This window comes from Carassius auratus, unplaced genomic scaffold (assembly GCF_003368295.1).
Source record: "Carassius auratus strain Wakin unplaced genomic scaffold, ASM336829v1 scaf_tig00214763, whole genome shotgun sequence".
NCBI classification, from domain to species: Eukaryota; Metazoa; Chordata; class Actinopteri; order Cypriniformes; family Cyprinidae; genus Carassius; species Carassius auratus.
In genome coordinates this window covers 383-25,078 of record NW_020527796.1, presented here as the reverse complement: position 1 = coordinate 25,078, position 24,696 = coordinate 383, and the positions used below count along the sequence as shown (strand labels likewise).

The following is a 24,696-nucleotide window of genomic DNA, read 5'->3' as shown; positions in this document are numbered from 1 at the left end:
AGATATTGTGTTTATATGTGCTGTAGATACTTTTCGTGGTGAAACTGGACACAACCCTGATATAGACTATAAGAAGGCGAGGCTGTCAAATGCTTGAAGGTATACATCAGCTAAAGACTCCGCTAGTGTTCAGACTAATTCAAAGAGGCATTGTGAGGCTTTGTAACCTCTTACCATGGAGCGGACCAGTGATTTAGGTCAACGGCATCCCAGAGCAGCACCCTGCCTTAGAGAATCTAGACCGTTTGCCTTGGACAGAGGCCATCCGAGTGAAGTCAAGCAAGTTCCACCCTGTTCAGACTCCCACAGAGAAAGAGGGAGAGAGGGATGGGAGAGGGCTTTGGGTGTACATTGACCTAAAGCCATGACTGAGATCACAATGCATGGTTAATTCTGCTCAGGGATAACCTGGTAAAATAAAGTTTTAATAAAGGGATAAATCTTCAAAAAATGGCTGCCAAGCACTGCTCCGGGTGTGTGTTCACGGTGTTGTGTGTGGACATCATGTTAGAAAAATCTATATAAATATATTTTTTTAAATGGAACAGTTTATTGAAAATTTTGACAAATAAAAAAATAAATAAAACAATAAATTGACAATAAATTGACAATAAAAAAATAAAATGTTAATTTACTGTACACGTACTCAATACTTGGTAGGGGCTCCTTTTGCTTTAATTACTGCCTCAATTCAGCATGGCATGGAGGTGATCAATTCTGTTTGCCTTGACCCCAGCCTCAGTCTATTCCTTGTGAAGTTCACTCAAATTCTTGAATCTATTTTTCTTGAAAATCCTCATAAGGCTGCTGTTCTCTCAGTTTGTTGTGCATCTTTTTCTTCCACACTTTTTCCTTCCACTCAACTTACTGTTGACATGCTTGGATACAGCACTCTGTGACCAGCCAGCTTCTTTGTCAATTAATGTTTTTGGCTTACCCTCCTTGTGAAGGGTGTCAATGATTGTCTTCTGGACAGCTATCAGATAAGCAATCTTCCCCATGAATGCATAACTTAGTGAACAAAACTGAGAGACTATTTTGAAGGCTCAGGTGTTTTGAGATGATTAGCTGATTAGCATGTCGCCATATTATAATTTATTGAGATATTGAATTAGTGGGTTTTTGTTAAATGTGAGCCAAATTCATCACAATTAAAAGAATCAAAGACTCAAACTATTTCAGTCTGTTTGCATTGAATTTATTTAATACACGAGTTTCACAATTTGAGTTTAATTACTGAAATAAATGAACTTTTCAACAACATTAAAATTTATTGAGCATTTAATATGCACCTGTATATTAAATAAAGAGGAGACATTTTTACTTGTGTTACTTGTTTTCTTTTACAGTACCTTTTGTGCCCGTGAATTCATGTAATTTATACTGTTACTAGAAAGTTACTATGTTTGACATAGTAACTTTCTCGTAATGACTGAAATCATGATAATCTTTTAAAGGTTTTGTAAAGTATTGGATAGTAATGACTCAAGTGTTATTAAATCCTTCTAATGGAATTACTAATTGGATCAGTATTTGAAAGTGAAAGATAATAATAACTCCCTAATGACAGAAGTAATTGTAAACTTTTGAGGTTTTTGTAAGGTACTTTCCGATGGATTTGGTAACACTTAAGTCATTACTACTGGGTTACCATTATCTTCACTTTAGAAAACTCATCCAAATAATTGGTAATTCCTTAATAAGACTGTTGTAATAGTCAATATAATCCAAAAACGAACTAAAATCTCTAAAGCTTAAAGTTACTTCAGTCAATATTAAGATATTATCATGGTTTCCACTTTAGAATACTGAACCAAATAATCAGTAATCCCTTATTTGGTCATTACTAGTGGGTTACCATGATCTTCCCTCACTTCAATTAATTATACTTTTTGCATTATTTAAATTAATTATGAACTTGTGATTTTTAGTTCTCTGGGAGATTAGTAGTAATTGATTAGCTAATTACTTTTTTACTGAACACAGCTAATTATTTAATCTGAGTTCCTTGCTAATTAATGGTAGTTAATAGAATGTTAATAATGCATTAGTCATTTGTTCCTGTGAATTTATTTATTAATGACTGAATAGTTTCCTAAAGAGTATTTTTCATAAAACAAGTAATGTACGATTACCAGGACTGTGACTCAAAGTTCTATACATCCACCTCACTGTGTTAGCTTGTTAAATATTTTTGTAATAAGATACTTCTAAATGATGCTTTTAATTACTACAAAGCACAGTAGCTACCCTCAGTAGCTATATTTAACCAAAAATCAGCACAGAAAATGTGTCAGCAAGTTCTGTCTGAGCCTGACCATTATACACATGAAGAACTGATTGATTCTGCCAAAACATGTACCTTTTACCTCTAAACTAATTTCATTAATTCAGATGGTATATTCACATATCGTCTTTAAATACATTAAATGGATTTTTGATAGTGTTACTTAACACTGGATGATTTAAAGGATTTACTAAGAGCCTTCCTTTTCGTCAGTTTACAAAGAGCAACGGGAGTTATAAAAGCAGGCCATACCCTATGTATGCCATGCGCTACGTCCCCATGCCAAGACAAACAGAAATTTACCTCACAGTAGTCTCCAGCTTGGGCAATGGGTGCTGAATGCACATGGTGTATTCATAGGGAAGTCTCCTAATGAAGAGGGACGTCTAGTTAAAACTTTCCAGGAGCTGGCTTGGAGAAGGGCGGAAACTACTCCTTTTCAAAATGAGATCCTTCCACTGTGTTAGGCATCAGTGGTTTCCTAAATTTGTAAACCTTCAACCATTAAGGAGTAAACTGACCCCAGCTGTTGTTTTTTCTTCTCCTCTCTTCCCCTTTTTTTTTCTCGCTTCTCTGAACAACCTCATCACTGATGTGGTTTAGAGGGCCTGGAAAGTGGTGTTTAGATGTGAATGGCACATTTTGTGGACTGCTGACTTGTAATATGGAAGTCTTTACATGTGGTTTGTGACCCTCTTTTCAGTAAGGTCAAAGTGGAATGAGGGGAAAATGGAGGAAGCCTGCACCATTCTCCAGCGCCATTAGGTCTGTATGACTAACAAAGAGATGGTCTGTTTGTAATGCTGGGTGCCGGGCAGTTTAAAACATGAAAGCAAGACGACTCGGGTCAGACTGCAGAATGTTAAGATCCAAGGTCACTTGCTGTCTAGCGCCGTTTCTCTCTTAGGTGTTCTCTGATTAGTTTTCAGAGGAAGGAAAAATGAAGGGCTGCTGGGACTATGTTCTCATCATTTGGGCTGCTTCTCAAATGACCTCTGTGGATTTGGGTGGTCTGATAAAAACATTGTTCTTACAAGAATGAGTAATTGCAAAACTGACTCATTTGACAGCGATGTCCAAAAGTGTGCAGTTGAACTCAATAACGAAAAAAAAAAAGTTCATTTTGTCTACCTCATGTTTTCACATCACAGTTAAAACCACATGTAAATATAAAATCCTTACCAGTCTTTTCAGTGGGACAGGCGACGGAGGCAATCCCAGCTAAATGCTAAATGATGAGGACGTTGTGGTTGAGTGGAGGTTCCTCTTTGGAAAGAATAATAAATATGATTAAATCTCATTCATCTTAGTCTAACACGTTCACATAGGGTCTCCTTTCATTTATGTGTGTGTTTTTGTGATATTTTTTGAAGGCTACTTATTCATAGTGTTAGATTTAAAAAAAACAAAAAAGCATAACATTTATTTGAGTGTAGATTTTAGACCATGAATACTCATGGAAATGTTCCTGTATAGACCGGGGGCATATATAAAAATACGGAAATGGTGACCACATTATTCAGTCACCATTTCCGTATTTTGTGCTAAGAAAAATAAAAAATCTACACAAAACTGTAAAATCAGAGCTAAAAATTTGAATTCGATGGGCCAATATAAGTGTAACCATGAAGTAGGACTGATACATACTTTGAAACAATGTGATTGAAAAGACTTGATGCCACATCACACTGTTCTGACAAACCACTGTTCAAGAGAGAATTTTGCAACATACTTTAAGAACATTTCATAGTGAAAACATATTTAGCTATATATAATTTAATTTATTTATTTTTCAAAACATATGGAGCAGTATTAAGCCAGGGGGTATAAATAGGGCACAAGTGGCAGTGTTTCCTGAGAACGACCCCCTCAATTGAAGGACATTATGTGCTGAATGTTCACAACTTGGCTGTTGATATTCCCTGTGGGTCCCGCTCAGCTCTTCACAGACTACACAGGTCAGTGTTTATTATGAGAATGTGTGCATGAGATTGAACCTGCATCAGCACATTGCAAAGCAATGCTGAAACTCTGTGCAGACAATGCACGGTCACATATGAAGAAAGCAAACATGCACTGAAGACCCATAAATGATGCTCTTTTTTGCATTAAGGTGCAACACACATGGTAGATTAATTAAACTTTAATGTATCATATGCATATTGATGTAAGTCACAGTAGTGGCAAGAGTAATTAAGACTTTCATAGTACCTCTGTAACTATGTTGCAACATGTAACTCTCCTGGAAAGCACTGAACAGTTCTGTTAAGTTAAAGCAATAGCAAATTGTTTTTTTTTTTCTGGTTTTATTGATAATTACATGTATTGTAATTATTTCTTTGTCTAGATTTTGAAGCAAAGCTCTTTTTTTTTTCAAAAGACTTAAGACCACCTAATTAACAGCCCAGATCTATAAATCCCAGGCTATAATCACCCCAAGCTCCTTGATTGATCTACAGCTTTTAGCAGAACAATTGCTCTATAATCTTTACAGTGCTTGAACAGCATTGATATTCCTCAAACATTCTGATTACAGCTTTGTTCAGAACTCTTAAGCATTAAACATTGAGCTGGTGCAATTACTGTAATCCAGCCCAAAACAGTTTTAAAATACATGGAAAGTTCCATTTAGTTTTCATGTAGATTATATCAGGATGTGAATAATGACAGAATGAATCCGACATTGAAAATGTAGGTACTGGTGGTATCATTATAATATTTTCATACTAAATTGTGATTGATTATTGAAATATTATAACAATTTAAAAACAACATTTTAACATTTTAATATGCAACGTATAGAAGGCAAATAGCAGCCATTACTCCAGTCTTTAGTGCAACCCATGCAACCCATGAATCACTCTAATATTCTGCTTTGCTACTCAAGAAACATTTATTATCAGTTAAAATAAACATTTATTTGAAATGGAAATCTTTTATATAATTAATTTATAAATGTCTTTTCTTTCAATTTTGATCAATTTAATGCATTCTTGCTGAATAAAAGCATTAATTCTTACCCCAAAGTTTTGAACGATGGTGTTATTTGTATACAAAAAAACGATTTATATATATATTGTCTTAGTATCTATTTAACCATGTAATCACAATTAAACTAAAAAAAAAACAATGTCTTCTAAACAGCCAAAACAAAACAAGATGTGCCAAGCATTTTTAAAATGGCAATGTAGCTCTGAAGAGACATTTAATTTCTACCAAACCTAAGATTATAGAATATTATTCTAGTATATTACACCAAGGTATTTCTTGGTGTAAAAAAAAAAAAAAAAAAAAAACCTGCTTTACTGATTTAATCTCTAGATTTTGATTTAAGCATCTGGAACTACACATCTAGTTTAATGATAATATAATAGGACTGTAACTACGCTTACACATTTTAATTTGTTGCGTCACATCAGCTTCTGGAGATTTAACCAATCCCTTATCCACCACCTGAGGAAAGTATGATTTTCAAGCATGTGTAATGCATTGTGGATTATACCGCTCTGCCATCTTCTCTACGGCAACACTTTAGAATGTCATGGCTCACTTATATTAGCTTAGATTATGAAAACGGCATTGGTCGTATTAACCTTTTAGGACACTGAATGCATATATGTGCCTATGAAGTACATGCATTATTCAAAGTCTAGAGGCAAATACAGTACAGTCTACATTTGGCCCTCTATCTTTTCTAATTGGACATGACAGAATAAGGTTTTCAAAGATAAGTGGCCTTTTCCCTGCCTCTTTGGAATAAGCTTATCATCAACCCTAACACACACACACACACACAGTGTGAGACAAAATAACTGTACGTTTTGTGTGGTACAAGTACTGGATGTTCTAGAAAGAGATTACAGTCCCTGCCTTTAAGATTTATTCAGCGCTAAAGGGAATCAAACCACATTTAGCTGATATTTTATTGAAGTTACAACATGGACTTGTGGAACAAATGTTTTTCAGTGGGCATGCTGCTACTTGTATGTTTGTATAAATCTGGAATTGAGTGAACAGCTTCCCAGATGTGTATGCAACAGGCAAGATCAGGCATTATAAGAGAAATGTGCCATTTATTATCTTTTTCTTAGTAAGACAATTGTAAAAAATGCAATATAAACGGTTAACTTTTTTAAGTCCAGATGTTTATCTTCAAAAAAAAAAAAAAAAAAAAAAAACCCTTGAACAATTTTTTTTAAGCACTGCTGTATTCAACATTGATATTAATAAATCTATCTTGAGCACCAAATTAGCATATTAGAATGATCTTTGAAGGATCTGAACAGTAATTTAAGATTGTGACTGCATCACATAATGACACAAGCAGTGGAAAAGTGAACTGTCCTCATCATTGATTAATGCCACTCAGATGTCAGGTCATTACTTTCCTCGGGAACCACAGCCAGTTTCTGGAAAACCACAGAGAAACTACCCTGTAATTATCTAAATAAGACCAAGCCCACAGTCCAAAGCTAATATATGCACATCTGGTTAAATACATAAATGCTTTGCTCCCAGACAATCTCATAAATTTGGACTCATAATTTTGTACTATTTACGGTGACAGTGAAATGCCCAAGTCTCTTTAGAATGCAAACGGACATGTGCTAATGAATATTAAGAGTATTCATGTTATTATGCTCAACTACTTACACTATACTTGATGATCATAAAATGACCTTGGACAGCATATCATTAAGTGTATGATTGCTGCATCATTAGCATAACTGAACTGGTTGTTTTCAACGTTCTTGAAACACTTTCCCATCTGCCATTGGTCAAACGATCAGGAAGCCCTGCCCAAAACTTCATCCCGTGAATAAGAGTTTTGATGACATAACAGAGACAGATGAAGGCTTTCTCTCCAAATTAAGAATAGAAGACAGTATTTTTACCAAAAAAAAGCATGCATCACCTTTAAGATTCTGTTACAATAGAATCGGATGATGATCCAAAATGACACACACATTTTCAAATTTCTCTCTGAATCATAAATGAGTCTCATGGAGAGAAACGTCATGCTTTTAACATCAAGGCACTTCTCTCACTTTCACGACACATCAACAAAATCCAAATTCTCATTCCCTCTGCGCAAAAAATGAGCCTTTCTTCCTTTAAAGATGATCTCGAAGCCTGCTTACAGTAGGTGGCTTGTTAAATTGGTTTGCCAAGTGTGAGGAATCTGTGATCGAAGTATGAAAAACAAGTCACAAAAATATTACATCAAAGAATAATAGCCTGACAAAATGACAGAGGAAAAGGTCATCTAAGGCTGATTAAAAAAGATGGAAATAACGCTGTATGTCTTGTTTACTCAGCTCCCTTTTCCAGTCAATCAAAACTGAATTTGTGAACAAATCACATTGGCTTCATTTTCCACCAATGTCATGTTTTGTTATATTGTTTTAGTGTTCGCATGCCATCTACTGAAAGCAGATGAGATCAACTTTTTTGCCAAAATCAAGTGAAAAGGAAATTGCGTCCACTATTCAAGGAATGCTGAGAGAAACACTGTCAGTCACATGATTTTACTCTTGAAAAGCTTAATGCAGAGATACATCATTAACATCCAATTACGATCTCAAAGACTGAAGTCAGATTGCAGTAAATAGTTCATTGTCATAGGGTTCCCTGGCAGTACTTTGCATTTTTGTGACAACTGCAGATTACTTGGGCAAACCAATGCTTTAAGCGCCATTTGGAAAAACCACAACAATTTAGTTAATCGTTTAATGGTAGAGGAATATGGTACTGGCAGTTCTATGTCCCTTTAACTTCTAAAAAGTCTATTTACATGAACATCTAATGGTTTTAATTTCGTCTCCAGTCAAACAACAATCTTATTACACAATTAAAACAGTTATTCAAACAACACAAAAGTATAAATGTCTCTACTAAAAGAGTGACTAATACGGAAAATACTACAGTGATTATGAAAGGGGAAAAACAATTCTTACATGCCCAAAATGTTGGTACCAAAAACTGTCATGACATAGGAAAAGTCAACAAATCACAATTTGAAATATATTTACACAAGTTTCACTATTGTATTTTAGTGTTCTTTCTCAAATGGAGCCATTTTTAAGAGTCTATAGTACAACGCAAAAGAGCAGAAGATGCGTGATCACTCAGCTCTGGTTAAAAAAAAAAAAAAAAAAAAAAAAAGACCCATCTTTATCTTTCCTGGAATATTCTTTTTGAATTATTCATGAAAATATGCCGATTCAGAAATGAATAGGTGCCTGAGTGCTGGTTTATGACAAAGTAATTCATTTCTTTGGGATGTTATTGAGGAGAAAGTCCATGCCACCTCAAAATTGTCCTTGAATTGCTGAAAGTTGATGCACAGTCAATGTCCTTTTAAGTTGTGAAAACAGCAAAGAGAAAAATGATATAAAAGAATGCGTCAAATCCACTTGTTCCACAAGTAATAGCACACTCACTTCAGGCTCTCTAGTTATCCTGGAATACCTAATTTCCTGAACAGCTCTATACATTCACTCACACACAGAAAGAGATTCATGAATGTACATACACACACACACACACTGTTTGCAAACCTCCCCATACACACAGAGAAGCAAGACCGTGTCCAATTTTCCTCCTGACATTCCATGTTATCACAGGGCCAATGGAAACTTCTGCATAGGTCAGTTCTCTATAGATTTGTGAGCCCAAAACGAATGGAACCGCAGGTTTAGATAAATCAAGATTCTCTTTCATTTCATTAGTTTGCAATGTCAGGGTAAAATCTCTTCCGCACATTTATGCATGATGCAAGAATTATTTCCCTGGTTGAGTCTGTAGAGGGCCAGTGTTGCTCTCTCCCTGGGACTGTTTTAGTCGGAGTCATTTTTACACACACAGCTACACTCCTCATGGTGCTCCAGGGGGACATCTGTTAGAGTCTTTTGCAGCCCCCGACCCCCTGCTCTGTGTTTCAGCATCAGAACCTGCACATGAAGAGACAAATATAGAGACAGACAGAGAAACACACAGAAATTATTCACGCAATTAAACACCCCATCACGTCATGTAAATCTAATGTGTCTCATTCACTAACCATGTGTACACATGAAATCATAATTGAACATTAAATTTGCACTACATCATTTCTAAATTCAGGATACATTTTAGAACCAACTCAAAAACAGCATAGTAAAGCATTAATAGATGACACACTGATGCACACATAAACACTTGCACACAGTTATCAGTGAAATAAACCTAATATGTGAAATACAGAGTATAATAGAAGGCCTTCTGTTCTTTGCTATATACCTCATGGTATTTTTTGGCCACTTTGGTGGGCGAGCACTGGCAATCGTAGCAGTTGTGAGAGCAGCATGCGCAGTTCCCTCCACAGCGCTTCACCAGCAGACAGCTGGGCCAGAAGATGGCGTCCGTCCTTTTCAGCTCCTCACGCAACGAGACGGAAAAGTTCCGTGGAGTGCAACTGTAAAGCCGAACCTCCTCACGAAGCAGGTTCAGGTCCACCGCTCCTATTCAAACAAAAATATACAGCTGTTTTTTTAAAAACTTAGTAGTTCCAGCATTGACTAAGTATTTTTAAATACAGGATCTCACCTCTGGATTTCTTTTGGTGGAAGAATGATTTGCCCACCACCTGCCAGGAAGGCTTGTAGAGGTCCTCTATGTCCACCTGCCAGCGTTCCGGCTCCAGGTATTTCATTACTTCCTCCATTGTGCTGAATCCAGCGACAGCTTCACTCAGAACATCCACACTCTGCATCCACGCAGGCATCACTGGAGGGGTCTCGGGCTCCGACTGCCTCTGAACATACAAATAACACAAACAAACAAGAAATCAGTGGTACTGCAGCCACTCCGGGCCATTTCGGTTTTAAAAGATGATTATAAAGTATTCTGCAGAAGCCTGACATATTTTAACATTTATTGTTTAATGCTTTGCTTTCTTCTCAAATTGTGGCTAATTAAATTAGATTAACATGTAAATATAATTTTAGCAGATCTTAATATCATTTAAGACTGCATAATTAAGTAGTAGCTGTTATATTAATGAATTATAAATCATTAAAATGCAGAAAATGCTAGATGTGAAAATTTCCCCCCCCAAAAATAATATATAATCATAGAATAAAATTCACTTTTTAAACTCACACATATACATGTATATATATATACACACACACACCACACACAATATATGAATAATTATCAAATTAAATTAAATCTAAATCTACGCAAAATGCAGTTTTTCCCAACAAAGCATCAGAGAACAACAAAAGAGCTTTAGTGTTACTAAATTACCAATTTATAAGGGAATCATTTTGCTAGACAGGTTCAAGTTTGACACTGGCTTATCCACAGAGTCAGTTAACCAGCCCCCAAGCAGTTTTACCTTGTTTGAACTCAAACATACAATTAAAAATGTATGCCAGGGCAGCAACACTGATACCTATGGTGTTGGGCAATCTGTAAGAAGCCACATATCTGCACTCAGTTCAACTCCTCTCCGCTGCCTCAGGTGCTGTGGGATCTGTCAACATGTCCTTTTTCCAGCAGCTTAATTCAGGCATACTAACATAATCCCCCTATGAATGACACGTCCAATGCTGCACTCTAAACCGGGTAACAAGTGAGGAGTGAGTTGGCATGGTTACTATTGTGTAAAGGACAAGGTGTCAATGGAAGGTCTGTGATTTCCACAATGATAAAAAAAGCATTGCTACCGTGAACAAAGCGGTAAATGAGGTCACCAAGACAGACTGATTGAGGGCATCTGAGTCAAGCACTAGAAATAACACAGTGCCAACATGTGTGTCAGTACAGTAATACTGTATGTGGACATTAAGCAATGAAAACATTTCTTTAAAGACATTCAAATATTTTATAGGATATATATACAGTACATTTCAAAGTTAATGTGATAAGTGAAAGGATCAGGTCAATCTCAATATAAATCAAAGACAACAAGTGTTCCTCTGCCTTTGAAAGACTATGACCAGCTAAGTCAGATTTACAAATGCATGACTCTTATAAGCCACTTATTTTATTGTTATTTCAATTGTTCAAAAGGACTCAATAACTCCCAAGTGACCCGTTTGAATCATTCTAATGAATGCTTCAGTGAATTATCACCTGACTCACTGAACAGCAAGTCACCATAACTTTCAATCAGAGATGTAAATCTGCTGCACACATCAAAATGTTAATATATATATATATATATATATTCGTAAGCTCTCAAGAGCAGTTGCAATTACCTCATAAAAACCTGTACATTCAGCTATCCTTCAATACACAAAGCTGGCTTCCAGTTTTTGGCACTGGTCAGCATCGGGGAATGGAAACCATTAACAGCTTGTGAATGTGAGGCACTCTTTCAATCTGTCAATTAAAGATCCTCTGAGCCCTGGACTATAAACCCAGAGCCAAGCATCCCAACCGAAGCGGATAACAGCACTTGAGCAACTTCGCTTACAAGACATAGGAAATTTAGGAGAATTTCAGATATAAAACATGGAATCATGTATTTAAATTCAACATATTAAAAGAAACAAATGACAACTGAATACTTTCCCTATATTTTAGATCTATACTATGCAGGTATAAAGGGAGTTTAAAATGCATTTAAGGGTGCACTCAGTAACTGGTTTGCTCATTATAGAAACACAATATTCACATTCAGACATTTATTTAAAAAACATGCAGGCAACATATAATTTAATAAATAGATCATAGATCTAAACAATCGAGAAAAAAAAAAAAAAAAAAAAACTACTCCCTTCAAAGGGCAGAGTCAGAAGTGTGTTCTTTTAAGGGCATTACTGTCTCATTTGCATTTGGGACTCCCTTGTTGAAGGGAATGACTGACCTTAGGTTACCTTGACAACGCTGTGCGTACAGCATTTAGCATTCCATCAGTTGTTGCAAATAAATATTTCTTCTCATTATTATTATCATTTTATTTAAATATTGTCTCACTGTGTCTTATTTACTATTAAACTTTATCAAAATTAACATGCGTAAGCTTGCTAACACTATATTTCTATCACAATTACGATTTAAATCACTTAAATCATGTCTGGTTGAAAAGAGTGCATTTATAAAAAAAAAAAAAATCATCAAAAAAAAAAAAAAAAAAAAAAAAACACTAAATGCATACGAAGATATCTTGATACTTTGCGTGAAGAAATTAGGTAAAACTGTACTTAAAGCCTTTATGTATAATGCATTACGAAGGGTATTATTCAATATAATATGAATTAATATAAAATTACAACCAAATTTTAAATGCATAGAGTTGATAAGTGTTATAATGTATTAACTATGGTTAAATTTTTTTATGAGACAATCGTTCATATACAATGTATCATAGGGTGCATTACAAGGCATAATTAATGCATTAAAATGACTTTTAGAATGCATCATACATAAAGGCTTAGAGCAAAGTGTTACCAGAAATGATTATTCTTAAGCATCATGTCACTGCATTTATAATCTGCCAATAAAGTATCACATATCACAGTAACACTTAAGGTGCTTTTCCTCAAACATCTTGCTCATGTCATCATATTTCCTAACAGATGCTTTGATTAAAGGTAAAATATTATCCACAAAATAATGGCCTTCATTTATGTTCTGAAGCCAGACAACATGATGTTTCAAATTGTTTGCAGGTTGTACAGGGAAAATGGCTTAACAGATGGACATGAGCACAGACTCAGATGTCTGCCAGTAGCCGTCAGAACACACATGAGAGCATTCAGCTCTGTAGAAAACCAAATAACAGTGCAGAGGTCTCACTCAAAAATGCGGGTGATTCACTGTGGATGTATTTTGGTGAAGGCCAAGCTTGGTGGCATGCCAGTCATACACAGTGGTTGAAGGAAGAGGAGAAGAGAAATGAAGTGAGTCATTTTCACACATCCAACTCTGAATTTTGAATAGACATTGTGCTTGAAATTATATGCCTTATGTAATTCAGTAATCCTTGTGGTTGTCCTGAACTAATGTTACTGAGAAGAAAGGTCCGGCCAACAAAACCGCCATCTACAATTACTTTTAAAAACAAGTGGCAAATACAAAAGTTTCTTACACACAAGTGTATACCGTGTTCACACTGCACATTAACCTCATTCTTTTAAAGAGAAGCTGTTTCCAATTTAAAATGTTTATAAAAATCCTGTTCTGAACTTAGTTTGGCCTCAGCAACCCAACCATGTCCCACTTTTGGTGCCTATGAAACTGGTTACTCTGCTTGGAAAGAAACATCTCGCCTTTGTTCTAGACTATTTTGGTCTATTTAATGGCAATAAAGTTAATGCAAAGCAAGTGGAAATCAGTAAGCACATGCAAAAGGCATTTTTAAGGTTGATCTGAGGAGGAAAACATCTATGAAATCCAGTTGGGAGTTAAAAGCAGACTTTCTTGAGAATCCCAATTTTTTTCTTATTTCCAGAGAAAGGTGCCGATTTAAATGACCTCTTCCCTCAAAACCTTACCAACTCCCAAAGTCTCTTCCTGAGAATCGCAGCTGGGGCTCATTTTCCCTCTTCTCTCTGTGGTAGTGGTGAAGGGGAGTGATTGCTTGTTTAAACAGAAAGTGCAGGGGCGCCCCCGTGATCCCGGGTTTCCAGTAGCTGAGGTTGACCACAGAGAAACAGAATTCGGCTGTTCCAACATGGCAGCCCATTGCTACCGCATACAAACCCAACAGCCAGCCAAACAGGCCACTCATTTCCCCAAGTTGCATCATAATAGGGAACTTTCAAGTAAAAGATCTGAAGCACTCATCATTTAGATTAGCATCAGTGGACAGTGGGGTAAAATAAACTGAGATATAAACCTGGATGCAGTATAGACTAAGAACACAGTTAAGCATTTTATGAGAAGTACACTGGATTTGTGAACTGTCAGGTGAATTAACAGTTCCAAAATTAACATTTTTACCCAATAATGTTATACCATCTATTAATGTGTGGCTGCATGCTAGAAATGTTGATCTCCGCAACTTTCCACTTCATCTGTTTGTGTAGTTGGGTTTTATTGATATTTCATCCAGGTTTATAGTTTATGAAATGTTCTGGTCTTTTCCTCACACTGAAATTTCCTTATACTGGATCTCTTACATGTCAAGGACCAAATATGACTCCTCCTGTAACATAAATAAGTAGTTATATACTTTATATTTTGTGTAATACATTAAACACTAAGCATGATATTACAGACATGTTGTTCATATTTCTGTTAAGCCAAAACTGAAAAAAAATGGGCTTATTTACTAGTATTAACTAATAAAAATGTCCCTCCACCCAACACTATTTTGATAAATGAAACCTGTTTAATGAATTCCCACTTATGTGTAAAATGCTTTTCATAAAAAAGAAAATTCACCATAGCACCTGTGATAAAGCTTTTTCTTCAGTGACGACTGCAACACAAAAAGATGAGATTAAAACATTAAGAAATATAGCTCCCATCTACTACTACTACTATACTATGTAGGTAAAGTAGCAAAAAAGGTCACAATTTTTAAATTCTTCCATCAAAGAAAGCTTTTTTTTCTTTTCTGCAGGGCATCCAAGGACATTTCCTGCTAAATTGCAGTTTAGTGTCATTAACACCACTGCTGTCTTTAAACAATTCAGTTGACAGTAGGTGGTGCAGGATGTGCAAATTAAACTGGGAATTAAGACATGCCGCCAGAGAGAAGCTGAATTTAACGGCAAAGGAGATTAAAACATAAGCTAACTAAAGACTTTAAACATTTAGAAGCTAGAAAAGGCATTTCTTCACTATATGTTAGATTCTATGTGCATTTTTTTTTGTTTGCCATACTATGAAATTGTATTTTTGTATTCACCTGGCAAAGATGTATCATCCATATGCTCACTTTATGTCGAAAGAGCACACAACAACAATATTTGCAGGATAGTCAAGCAATGTTTCATAAAAGAGCAAATGACTTATTTTTAGGTTGTTGAAGACCTTCTGCCACACACTCCGTGACATTTTAGAACACACCAATTCAAACAATTTGACGCACACAGGCACACAACAACCGAGATGCAACTCCCATCCACAAGCCTCCTGAATACAAATGGTTTGGTGAGCAATAAAACAAACTGTGCACTGTGAGTCAGGGCCGGAGGAGGCCATGTTGAAATTGTAAGTTCCAGCTCAACATCCTCCTCCACAAACCCTATAAATAGAGCTTGATTCAGCCACATCTTCTCTGACGCTAGCTCGCCGTCCAGAAACCAGCCATAACACACCACCTCCTCTGCAACGATAGAGCACCGCTAGTATAAAGAGTGGAGAATGTACTCATCTACACATAATTCTACATATAAACATGCTTCATTTTATACCCAAAAGCCAAAAATGAAGTAATCTAGGGGAAAATCCCTAAAAAGAACAATCAAAAGATCTCCTTAAAGGCAAATCGATGTCCCTTTATTGTTGTCAGTTTTGGAGCCAGAGATAAACTAAAATGATTTCATGCATTTCCACTGCAGAAAAAGTACGGAAAAATGTCTAATTAAAAAAGGTCTAAATACAGTTAAATAACAATATTGTAACTTACTGACTCAAATATCTTTGAACAGTAGTGTATTACGTTATGACTGGATTAATTAAGACTCTAAAAGACAATATTTTTGTTGGCAAGTAATGTAATAGCACAGTTACCATCGTTTGGCTCTCAAATCAACGGAAATGCAGAAAAAGATTGACAGCATCAGCACTTTTAATAGAAAATATGAGATCAGAAGCAGAGGACATATGGAAACCCCATATGTTTAATAATCCTCAGCCACATTTGTCCTGTCTAGTTTTGGTGGCATCTCTCACCACAATCAACACTAAGATAATTAAGTTTCAGCAGAATAGATACAGCCATTATCTACCTGAAGATAAAGCACACCTTTGTTCACTGAAAAACAACGAGAGTCATTTTCAAGCTACGTAGCAAAGCGTTCAGACACGCTCTGAAGCCTCAGTAAACAAATGCAAGGGAAAGTGGAGTCATAAACTTTGACAGGCATCACACATCAAAGCCAAGCATGTCTATTAAATCATTTCAGGGGAATAATCCTTTTCAAATGTGCCGTGTGACGCCTGTCAGAGTGTAAATTAAAGGGAGGAAACTGAACCATGGCCAAAGTGGAAAACACCGTAGCTCGCCCTGCTGTGGTTTTCACCACCACAAGAAGTGAGACATTGAGGAGAAGGTCTCTGAGGTAGGACTATGATTATAGCTTGAAATTTCCAACTTAGTAAGTGCCATTTAAGGTTGCCAGGTCATTTCAGAGGAAGGGATGGTGATTACAGCAACAGATGCATTGTAATAAAATAGGAGTATGTTTAAGTTCTCAGGATCTCTTTTTCGATCCCAAGTACATACAGTATGACTTTTCATGTGTTGATATTCAGCAAAGCTCACTGCATTTCTCATAAACATTTAATTTTATTTTGCACAGTGTGTATTTAAGTTCATCAGGTGGAGGAATAATATAGTACAGGGCCGTTAGGGATTAACAAAACATTTTCAGCAAAAACACAGCCAGCCCTATCAGTAAATGTTGCATAAGCATTGCATAAGCAAAGACGTGGTGAATGAGTAATTTCATACCTGCTGAAGCAAAGAGTAGTGGATGCAGAATCCTGGGTCCGAGGGAAAGTATTCATCAGAGACGAAGCGGATCAGGATCTGGTTTCCCTTGGACACCTGGGGTCCTGGAACCATCTCTGAGCCACACCAACGCCCCAACACCACGCCTCCGACAGGCTCCTCCACCTCCACATAATCATACCTACAACAGCAAAGAACACTGTTTTTTACAAGGGACTCATTAATCACTAGCATTCAGCTCCTGTTTACATTCATCTTCAATGATGTCATCATAAGCAGTTGGGCAAGACAGATCGGCACTTGTGGCCTTTTAAGAGCGAATTTCAAAAGAAAGGATCTCAGATTTTGTGATGAACATTTATGAACAGTAAACCAAAAAGCAAATTGTTTTAGTCAGGATTCCATATCAACAGGCATTTGGATACATGTCATTAGTTGTTGATGTGAAACAATCCAGAGAACCTTTTACGATTTTGGTTTAACTGATTGGATGTCAAAACACATTTAATGCTGTTTACATCTGCATTTCGCACTCTCTAGTTGGGATTGGATTAGGCAAAATCATCTACACTATCATTCAAAAGTTCAGGGTCAGTGAGATTTCAACACTTATGCAGAAAGTATACATTAAAATGATCAACAGTGACATTTAAAAGATTTATTTTTCAAATAAAATGCAGCTATGTTTTCACTACATTAATAAAAGAATCCTGAAAAAATTTAAAGCAGCACAACTGTTTTGAACATTGATGATAACATAAAAATGGTTTCTACAGCACCAATGATTTCAAGGACCATATGACACTGAAGACTGAAGTAATGGTTGCTGAAAAAAAAAAACATTTTTAAAATATTACTATTTTTACTGTATTTGAAATTAAAGCGAATACAGCCTTGTTGAGTATAAGGGAATTATTTCAAAAACAAAAAAGTCCCCGACCTCAAACTTTTAAACAGTTCATAGACATATTCAGAATATCTCTGCAGTTTGTCAAATTAGCATGAGCAGCTTAAAGTTTAAGGGTCATTTTTGACTCCTACCTCGCTACCTAAAATATTTCACAATCCTATCTGTTCAATTCCGTGAAAGTTGAGCTAAAAATAAAGTTGACATTGTCGTCTTGAAGGATGGTTAACATTTTGTACGTACATGTATATTTTGGACCTTTTCCACATTTGATGCCATTTCTAGCGAGAAAATAGTATTCTAGTAATTAAAGGGTTAGTTCAACCAAAACTTTGTCCATGTTTTACTCGCACTCAAGACATCCTAGGTGTATATAACTTTCTTATTTCAAAAGAATCCAATCGGATTTATATAGAAGGTTTGCCCTGGCTCTTCCAAGAATTAAAATGGGAGTAGGCAGGTGTTTTTATTCAACACTCCAAAAGTAGCCAAATAAAGCACATCCATCCATATTAAAACGTGCATTACACGAAAACAAAATAAAGGTACAACTAAACTGGCTGTCGGTGAGAGGACTTGCATGCCTTTCCCCCCACAACAATACTAACATGTTTACCTTCTCTGGTTTATTAAGAAGTCTTTTACTTTACTTTATCTTGAAAACCAAATCCTTCATCTGCCATAATTTCCTTAGTATTCGTGTCATTTTTGCTGCATGTTTGTTATCGTAACAACTAATTTTCAGGAAAAGTTGCTAAAGGAAGGTCGATTTGTTGCTAAAAGTTGCTAAATGACACTGTGATGTCATTGCGCGATGAAGTCAAAGTAATCACAATGCAAAATTGTGTCACTACATCAAATCTCAGCAAAAAATATTTTTTTACATGTTAATTTAGATTTGTTTGTAAAATAATCTAAATTCATAAGATAATATTAAAATAGAAAACTTTTTAAAGGGGGGGGGGGGGGAATTCCGCTCCATCTAACGTCACACAGAGCCATACTCGAAAAAAACTTTCCGAAACTTGTGACAAACCGGAAGGAGTATTTGTGGAACAAAAATACTCCTTCAAACGTACAACTTAATTTTTGAAACTTTGTCCATGTTTAGCATGGGAATCCAACTCTTTAACAGTGTAAAAAACTCAGTATGCATGAAATAGCATTTCACCCCCCCTTTAAACACAACATTGAATTATTGAACACTTACAATTTAAGTTTTTATACGCTAGTAAACTAGTATATCTGCATATTCTGAACACATGCTACACTCCAAGAAAAGTTAATTCACAGGGTATTTTTTTACCTGTATTTTTAATTACGCATTGTTTAGTGTTTTCGGTTTACAGGGTTAAAACAGATAATGTCCTGGAAAATTACTAGTACATTTTCAATTTTTCTAGATATTTTTCTAACTGATCAACAATCACAGGTATAAGCTACTAACAAGGGGTATCATGTATGAATGATTATTAAACTTCTTTTAATTATCAAATTGAACAATTGCAAATAGCAATAATTTAATTCATGTGATGCGTGTACTGCAACGTTGGCTTCCTCTTTTTGTGAAATTTAGACAGAAAATGTGTGCATTTTTATTGTTTGAGACACTTATCAAAAATTGCTAAAAGTAGATAAAAAATATTTAAAAATAGATACATTTTTTGCTACGTTTTTGGAAGAAATAGATGCAAGGGTAGGCTGAAAACAGGGAACTATGGCTTTAAAGCTAAACACAGCCATTCAAATAAAGGCAGTGAGGAAAGACAGGAAAAGTAGAGAGAGGAAAAATGAAAGCAGAAGTACACAGAGAAAAACTGAGCTAAATGCTTGGGAGAAAGTGAAGAGTGAATAAGATTAAAAGGAGGGCTACAGACATCTAAGCTCATAAATTATATTTATCTGTATTTGATCTCAAGCTAATATGCTAACGTATTAGGCTTTTCATAAGCTACAATAGCCGTGACCTAGAAATCCATTCTCACAAGCATTTAATGAACTGAATAAGCTAAGAGCCAGAGCACCGCTAAATGGATCTCAATCACCTTTATGGCATTGCTGTCCACAGAGAACATGAGAGCTAAATTATCTTTTATTATGATGGCTAAAAACATATTAGATTCTGGGACTACGCAGGTATCCCAAATTGGCACTCAGCAACTGAAGAACTGTTTTGTACTACACATGCTTCAGGAAAATCACACTTAAATGATATTAAAGGGTATGTAAGATACACAGTTTCACCTAATCTCATGTTAATCTTGAGTACCTATAGAGTGGTACTGCATACTTCATCCACTGTTCATGTAACGCTGGATTCTTGGGGAAGCTGAACACGGTAAACTTTCCCTCACATCCAAAAATGCACTTATTTGGAGGCATTCTCGAACAAATCCTATGCAGCGCTGCCGACGATTTTGGAGCATGATGATGTGCGCGTCTCACTCTCCTCCGGTCAATGTGTTTGTGCGGGCACGCTTTTCCGAAAGAAATGCTCATATTAGGACTTCCGTTCTCATCTACATCATTAGATGCACGATCTAAAAAAAAAAAACCCAGCCGAAACTTTTACCAACCTGGAAGTAAGATTTTGGGCACAGAAATTCTCAGTCATTCTTCTAGATTATTATTATTTTTTTTAACTTTGGACGTTTAGCATGATAATCCATCTCTTTAACACTGTGAACAACTCTGAATACATGAAACACCACTGTAACACCCTTTAAATTAAGTTTACTTGGGGAGGGTGGGTGTCATGCTCACTCAAGCGTTATTTACTAGTTTTTTTTGCTTATTTTTATGAAATGGCATTTTGTGCCATCTGTGCAAATTTTATTTGCAATAAAGTAACATCATCGTAAACAAGTACTTGTTTACATAGGATATATATGGAATGTATTTTATATTATTTAGACACTTATTGGCTATAGTTTGACAATCTTCTAAATAAACATGCCATGAGAAGTCAATCTAACTTAACATTTTCTTATTTTGACATTGCTTAAGAGTTCATCAGGCTCTTAATGATTTAATCTAAGCCATTTTTTGGAATATCTATTAATCATTACCAGGCCAATAATGATATTTTTTTAAATGCGCATATATATATCTATATCTCAATATAGCATTTGTTACGAACAAACAACCACTGGCACGTTAAGAACCAATAGCTACAACATGCCACAGTTGTAATATAAATGTAGGGGAAATCTATTCCCTTACAGTATTTTATTATACAGAATATTTCTTATAAATTCTCCAAGTTAGACAAAATTTTACACAATAAATAAGCCTACAATAAATCATGATATATTCTATCAAAGGTGCTCAAGGGTAGTTTAAAAAGATTTTAATATATGTTAGAGCTGGTTCAAGACCAGTTTTCTCCTCTCAATCTTTTTAGTTTATTTGCCTTTCTTAGATAGTCTACTTTCTCCTTAGCATTTTAAAATAGCGGATTCTCTAAATAATTCAGATAGATCACATATTTGATGGCACACCACTCATGAACAAATAAAATATTTTGGGTACTTGCTAGTTTTGGTTATTTGGGGGCGGGGGTGGTTATATACCCATACAGCAAAATTATGGAGAAGAATGAACAGCACCTTCTGAAATAGCATAACTTATAACTAATTATAAACTAATTGTTTAAGCGCACTGTTTACTAAAGGAATTTATGCAATAATGCAAAGGTCCTCAAAAACATCAGAGTGGTTTTGGGTACTGTAGCAAAAAAAATAAAAAAATAAAAAATTATATATATATATATATCTGTTGATGGAGGGGACTGGTGCAATGGCTGAATTTTCTATTAGACTTGTATTTAAAATGATTTTAAAACGGAAAAATAAATGCAGATTTTTGCATTTATTGGTGCAATTTAAGTCAACTCACCCCTTATGTGTCTCATTGCCTTTGCAGGCCCCTAAATTACAGTCTTTGATGCAACTTGGACTGAACAAAGTGGACTGAGCATTTATTTATTTATAATTTTGTTTTTAATAAAGAAAAGAAGAGAGAGCATTGTTGAGGTTGTGTTATTTCTGCCTGCATGGCCTCAATGCTCCTGCAGTGTTCAATAAATGGTGGTTTCAGCGGCCGCTGCCAAAGCCTGGTACTAATCATTTGATTGGACAAGAATACGTTTATGTGCCAGCACAGCCGTTTGGCTTTTTGGAGTTTGTATTGTTTACTCTCTGTCCAGCCTGACACTAAAGTTTCAAACCACATTCAATTAAAACAATAGGTCATCAAGCACTTAATGAAAAAAAAAATAATAATAAAAAAAGACATTAAACCCCCTGATTTCGACACATACAGGTTTGATTTCCACAAAGCCAATACACAGGAAAAAAAGGCCTGAGGGCTGAAAGATCTCTTATAAATCAGTGTAGACCGATACACCCGTAGGTGTATGAGAAAACCATTAAACAGCAACTGGTTTGCAATAAAGGTCATATAAATATTTTGTGCTCACAAAGTAAACGACATAAAAACTGCAATTAGACAAAATTAAATGTTAAGGCCAACATCACACATTAGCTAATGAATACATGTTTCACTCTGTCTGTTTCTCTGTTCTACCTCAGAAGACCACAAAGCAGAGGGTTCGTCTCATCCCAGTGCACTTGAGGCAGATGGCTCATCAATAATTTAATTTGATTTCACTATTACCAGGTTTACATGCATACATTCACTCCACAGAAGCTAAAGTAGGACAGAAGAAAGTACCGCTGATATCTTTTAGAAAATATGGCACAGCATCAGACACAAACACTGGATTGTCTTGAATCTATGTAAACATGCTTTAAAAACAAGCCACATTACGAGATTCCAGCTAATAGCGTTACAAACCAACACCACTTCATAAGCTTAATCATTTCTCTCTATTAGATGATTGCAAAATGTGTCAAATAATCTTAAAAATAGTGCTATAGATTGTCAAAATATATTAATACAATATAATTAAATATATTAAATATATGTACACAAATGGCCTATTTCTCTCAAATATTGTTCACAAATCTGTCTAAATCTGTGTTAGTGAGCACTTCTCCTTTCTAGAGATAATCCACCTCACAGGTGTGGCATAACGATGATTAGATAGCATGATTATTGCACAGGTGCACCCTTAGGATGGCCACATTAAAAGGCCACTCTAAAATGTGCAGTTTTACTGTATTGGAGGGTCCGGAACTGGAATATGCTGTCGTATACACTGATCCAGAGCATCCCAAAAAATACTCAATGGGTGACATGTCTAGTGAGTATCCTGGCCATGTGAGAACTGGGTGTTTTCAGCTTACAGGAATTGTGCACCGATTCCTTGATGGGGCCGTGCATTATCATGATGGTTGTGATTGAATGGAATAAAAATGGGCCTTGGGATCTCATCACGGTATTTCTGTGCATTCAAAATGCCATTAATAAAATGGACCTGTGTTCGTTGTTCATAATATATGCCTGCCCATACCATAACCCCACTGCCATCATGGGCCACTTGATCCACAATGTTGACATCAGCAAACTTGACTTGAACTGGACTTGAAAACCGAGATTCATCCGTGAGGGAACACCTCTCCAAAGTGCCAGCCGCCATCGAATATGAAGTCAAGTCGGTTACAATGACGAACTGCAGTCAGGTTGAGACCAACAGCTCTGTTGGACTAATCCTGCAGTCAGGCATGCCAACTGGACGCTCCTTCAAAATTTGCAGCATCTTGTAGCATTGTGCTGTGGTGATAAAACTGCTCATTTTAGAGAGGCCATTTTATTGTGTCAAGCCTAAGGTTCAACTGTGCAATAATCATGCTGTCTAATCAGCAATCTTGATATGCCACACCTGTGAGGTGGATGGGATTATCTCGCCAAAGGAGAAGTGCTCACTAACACAAATTTAGACAGATCTGTGAACAATATTTTGAGAAAAATAGGCCTTTTGTGTACAAATAGAAAAAAGTTCAGCTCATGAAAAATGGTGGCATAAACAAAAGTGTTGCGTTTATAATTTTGTTCAGTATATCACATGCCTGATCAAAATTCCTAATAGTTGTCAATAGATAGATAACTATCTTATATCTTATATGTTCCTTTTCAACAACCTTTCGTCCTTCCATCAAAGACAGAACCAACAAAAAAGAATTCTAAACAAGCACAGAAAATCTGGCCTAGTTTTCTTATTGGTCGGAACAAACACACACACAGGAAGATGAGAGTTGTCTGTAGTGGGCCTGTCGGCTCTGGGCTGGGCTTTGCTGGAGGCAGGATAGGATTCAGCATGCAGCTTTATTACAGTTTATTCCAGCCCAGTTCCTTTGATTCGATCTAAACAGAAGGGGCTTTTTTCTTCATCAACTGTCTAATAATTATTTTACTGCTTTTCAATATGTGGTTGCTCCATTTAAAAAAGTTGGACGGCATGGAAGTTGTGAAGGGAAAGTTGCATGGTCTGTACTGTACAGTATCTGGATTTGGCTTATGTATATTATATACACACACACGTTCAGAGTGAGTGCTTGTATCACTTGTATAATAATGACTTTAATGATTTATTGCTGGTGCAATCATACAGACCCCCATCACTGCATGGCTGCCAAGTATAAAACGCACAACACAAACCCACACAAACTCTTTCCAGGTCAAATACACTCACTGCAAAAACCCCAACCCTACACTTGATCCTCAAGGCCACAGCCTGTGATTTAAACAAAGTGGACAAGCATAGATGTATAGCATCATTGTTGTTGCCAAAGGGTCCTGTTTTATTATGTTCACTCATCTGTCTGATATGTTTATAGGCAGAGAACAAAGCATATTACTAATTGTAAGCCACAATCAAAAATTCTGAGAATATTAAATTGGTGTAAAAACTAGTGTTTT

At 35.9% G+C, this 24,696-nt stretch overlaps 1 protein-coding gene across 1 annotated transcript; it reads right to left on the bottom strand.

Moving 5' to 3' along the window:
• Positions 1–7,799: 7,799 nt before the first annotated feature.
• LOC113092932 (platelet-derived growth factor C-like) lies at positions 7,800–23,416 on the bottom strand. Its single transcript, XM_026258723.1, has 6 exons — positions 23,291–23,416; positions 23,124–23,221; positions 16,908–17,088; positions 9,875–10,082; positions 9,569–9,789; positions 7,800–9,240 (listed from the first exon to the last, which is right to left on the bottom strand). Exons 1-6 carry the CDS (start codon positions 23,414–23,416, stop codon positions 9,127–9,129), a joined length of 948 nt encoding a protein of 315 aa, XP_026114508.1. The 3' UTR covers positions 7,800–9,126.
• Between the last annotated feature and the right edge of the window lie 1,280 nt (positions 23,417–24,696).